At 50.2% G+C, this 3,859-nt stretch overlaps 1 protein-coding gene across 6 annotated transcripts in view; it reads left to right on the top strand.

Annotated features, from left to right (window-relative positions):
• The window catches only part of Prss54 (protease, serine 54), a 17,272-nt gene extending 13,590 nt beyond the window's left edge, over positions 1–3,682 (top strand). For 5 of the 6 annotated variants that reach the window (XM_006531368.4, XM_017312965.2, XM_017312964.2 and 2 more), the window contains exon 7: positions 2,926–3,682. In XM_006531368.4, coding sequence (XP_006531431.1) covers positions 2,926–3,456 — 531 coding nt within the window. In that variant the 3' untranslated portion in view covers positions 3,457–3,682. The remainder of the gene's footprint in view (positions 1–2,925) is intronic. The other variant, NM_001310539.1, reaches the window with a different exon arrangement.
• The last annotated feature ends 177 nt before the right edge of the window (positions 3,683–3,859 follow it).

The following is a 3,859-nucleotide window of genomic DNA, read 5'->3' as shown; positions in this document are numbered from 1 at the left end:
CTGGCATGATTTCACACAATGCTAAGAAAAAAATAGAATGATGCCGGTTAGACTTTGCCATCAATGGCTTCAAAATACAGCATCTTTTCCAAGATGCTAAGTGTTTTGGAGTGTGCCTAGACCCTGGAAATGGTGTATTGTTAATGTATTAAGTGACCACCCTGCAAAGTTGTTGTTTTTTAACTGTGGCACCCCTGTGAAATCTTTCATATGTATGTATGGTGTGCATGCAGGGTACACGTGGATGTGGGTTCATGTGTGTGTTTTTAAAACCATTCTCTTCCTAGATGAATCCCTTACTACTTGAGGCAAGGTCTCTTGCTGGAATCTGCAGTGTGATCGTTTGATGTGGCTAGTCTAGCTAGCTTACTTGCCTCATGTGCCCCATCCAGCCTCCGGAGCTCACTAGGCACTTACAGTTCTAGTCCTCAGGCTTGCTTGGCACACATTTTATCCTCTGTGCCATCCTCAGCCACTATTTAGCTTTTGAACTGAATTCTTCTCGCAAAACATCTAAGGGTTGACTTCAGTGTTTTGAATGTTTTCCTGTCTCGGAAACGTGATCTGGTGTCTGGATTCTGAACACCACATTTGTCGGGCAGAGAAGAAACTTCCAGCTTTGGAATCTGACTAATGATTTTCTCCGTGGACCCAGAACAGCTGCTGTGGACATTTACTCTCTACTTTATAGTTTTCTACAACTCTTAGAGGTTTTGTGGGATGTCAAGGGAGGGGACCACCCAGAGTGAGGGGCCCCTCTATTCAGTAGCTGCCCCTCACCCCAGGAGGTGAGACAGAGCTGCTTCAGGGGCCTTGGGTCAGTGGCCTCTGTGGCGTTTACTTCAGAAACCAGAAATCATAGTTCTACTAGGTGGGGAAGAATGGCTGTGGGGATGACAAACAAACAAAACCTAGTTCATTCTGAGCCCGGGATTAGCAGCAAAGCCATGTGTAAGCTAGGGTCGTCTGTGCCCACTAAAGTGTATTAGGACCATCAAGCTGTGTGTCCTAAATTCCACCCATGTTCTTCTTCAAGAGCAGTTATGATCAACTGGGGGTGGAACCAGTAAGAGGATGGAGACCACACCATTCTTCCATAGGGAACTCCATACCCCAAGCAACCGTAGTGTGTTACAGACAATGGTCATTCCGCAGTCCCAGGTGAACAGCTAGAACTCTGAAATAACCTTTCAACCATCTGCCATTTGGCGATGTGGTGGTGACGCAGCAGACTGTGAAAGAAATGGAAGGGCAGGGGTGCTGTGCTGCCCCTGGAGCGAACAACACAGAATAATATACAGACTCTGTTACCCATAAACTGCTTTGGAGCTTCTGAAAGGTTGCCCAGGCTTAACAGTGTCTTTGCAGAATGTATGTGTCATACCTCTGCCCTACCTCCAGTCACTCCTTCTACTACTAACTCTCACCTCTGCTCTGCCCATACTTCCTAAGCAAGGGGGAGTATAGTGGGAGGGGACACCCCAGGCAGGGCCTTTACCCAGGCCACAGAGCAGAAGTGGCTAAGAGGTCACCCTTTGCCTCTTTGCATCTCCTCCTTGAGTCTTTCCAAACTGTTCGCTGTTATCCATTGGCCCCCTGCTTACTGGTTGCCTCAGTCCAAACAGCGAGAGCAACATATCATTGGCCAGCCTGCCTGGCTCTTCCAGTCAAGGAGGTCATAAATTAAGGAGGGTGCATAGTCCTTCCTTTATGTCGGACCAAGATGGACCATGGGGTGGGAGCAGAGATTTGACACTTGCAGAAGTGTCCTCAGGTAGGACAGGTGGGATAAATGAAACCTGGTAGTTATCTTGAGATGTTTCCCCATTTCCACAACTCCCTACCGAAAAATTACAGCCCCTACAACCCCTTACGTAGTTAATGATCATAGCTCATTCTTTACTGGCTGCATACTGCATGCCTGGCAGCAGAGCTGAACTTCTCACCGGTACTAGCTCATCTCCGCATCACATTAGAACTGGGCTGCTTGCCTCAGTGGTAACTGGCCAGTTTTCCTGACTCTTCCAGTCAAGGGGACTGACTGGTAAGTAGGCTAAGCCTCGGCCTTCTTGCCATGCGTGAGATATCTGTGGGGTAGAACTCCTGAGCCCCAGAGGACTGCTCCTTCAGGAAACGGAAGGCTGCAGTATGGCAGGCCCGGTGAGCAGACGGAGTAACTGCAGCTGTGGCAGGGGGCAGGAAGCTGTAGAGCCAGTACAGCTCTTCTTCCCGAGGGAGGGACGCTGGTCCTCCCTCCCCTCCATCCAGTTAGGAAGAAAGAAGAAGGAGAAGGGTTCAGAGGTGTGATCATTCTAGCCCAGAATGGAAAGAAATACTGGTATTTGAGGGATGAGCAGCCAAAAGGGAGGAAGACTCACTAGAAAAAGGCAAGACAGTTTAAATTGAGCCAGGAAGCTATGGGCAATCTGGGTACCAGGGCCACAGATAAGTTGCATAATGCAAAGAAAACCTGGGCCAAGGAAGTAGGGTGCTTGCCTTGCATAGAGCCCTGGAGTCAGAGATTTGATACCCAGCTCTGCATTAAAGACCAGTTGTGGTAGCTGGTACTCCCAGCATGAGCCACACAGGGATCAAGAGTTCAAAGTCATCTTTAGCTACATATTGAGTAGGTGATACGAGATCCAGACTCAAAGAAGCAGGCAAGAAAGAGGGAGAGAGGAGAGGGACAGAGGGGAAAAAGCAGAGGGTGTGTGTGTTTGTGTGTGTGTGTGTGTGTGTGTGTGTGTGTGTGTGTGTGTGTGTGTTGCAATTGGTGGTGGTTGTCTAGATTTTAAATAGTAGCCTATCATTTTGCCCCATTTCCAGAATCAATGCAAGGCTTTCTAAAACAGACACTGGTACAAGGGATCTACTGAGAAGGAAGTCTTTCTGAGACCTGAAGCCTTATTCTGTCCTTTACTGCAGGGGGAACCAGGAAGCCCTATGATGTGCCAGGCAAAGAAGCTGGATCTCTGGATCCTGAGAGGACTCCTGGCCTATGGAGGCGACTCGTGCCCTGGCCTGTTTCTGTACACCAGTGTGGCAGACTACAGCGACTGGATCACGGCCAAGACGAGGAAGGCTGGCCCTTCCCTGTCCTCGCTCCACCTCTGGGAGAAGTTGGTCTTTGAGCTCCCCTTTCACGAATCAAATATTGCCCTGACAACGAATTCGTTTTCTATACATACCTATGCTGAATGGCCCCACTCCTACTCCCAAGGGCAAAGAATGTCCACTAAGTCCAACAAGCAGAAGGATGCTGGGCAGAACTTCAGGGTAAACAGGCAACCGGAAACCAGCGGGCCTTCGAAGGTGGCTATTCAGCCCATGTACTACGACTACTACGGTGGGGAGGCAGGGGAAGGTGGGGCTGTGGCTGGCCAGAACAGGCTGCATTGGTCTCAAGAAAGGATCTTGATGTCCTTCGTGCTTGTTTTCTTGGGCAGCGGAGTCTAGCTAGGAGCTAACCTACTACCACTGAGAAGAAGCTCAGAGCGCAAGGCGCTAGGTGCCTGCCGTACTGTTCTGGTGTCTGCTCTTGATGGGTGCCCCCTGGGTGGCCATGGGCAGGCCCACGGCAGCGCCAGGCTGGCTCTCCTCCCTCTGTCCCACTCCCATATGTGGGAAGGTCACTTTCATTTATGCTTGTGAACTAAATGTGGGCTAACGCGTGTCAAACGATTAGTGTGCCCTTGTGGTTCTTTCGGTGTTAATGGTGCCAGGGGCCAGGCTGCAGAGATATTCCCATGAGGAGATGTGGTCCTGCAAGGTGAACATCTAGATGTGGCCCGGTAGTGTGTGTGGGCGGGGAGGGGGGGGATGCTAGCTGGGCACAGGCAACAAGTGAGAGGACCCCATT

Source organism: Mus musculus, chromosome 8, assembly GCF_000001635.26.
Source record: "Mus musculus strain C57BL/6J chromosome 8, GRCm38.p6 C57BL/6J".
NCBI classification, from domain to species: Eukaryota; Metazoa; Chordata; class Mammalia; order Rodentia; family Muridae; genus Mus; species Mus musculus.
This window is presented reverse-complemented; position numbering and strand designations above follow the sequence as displayed.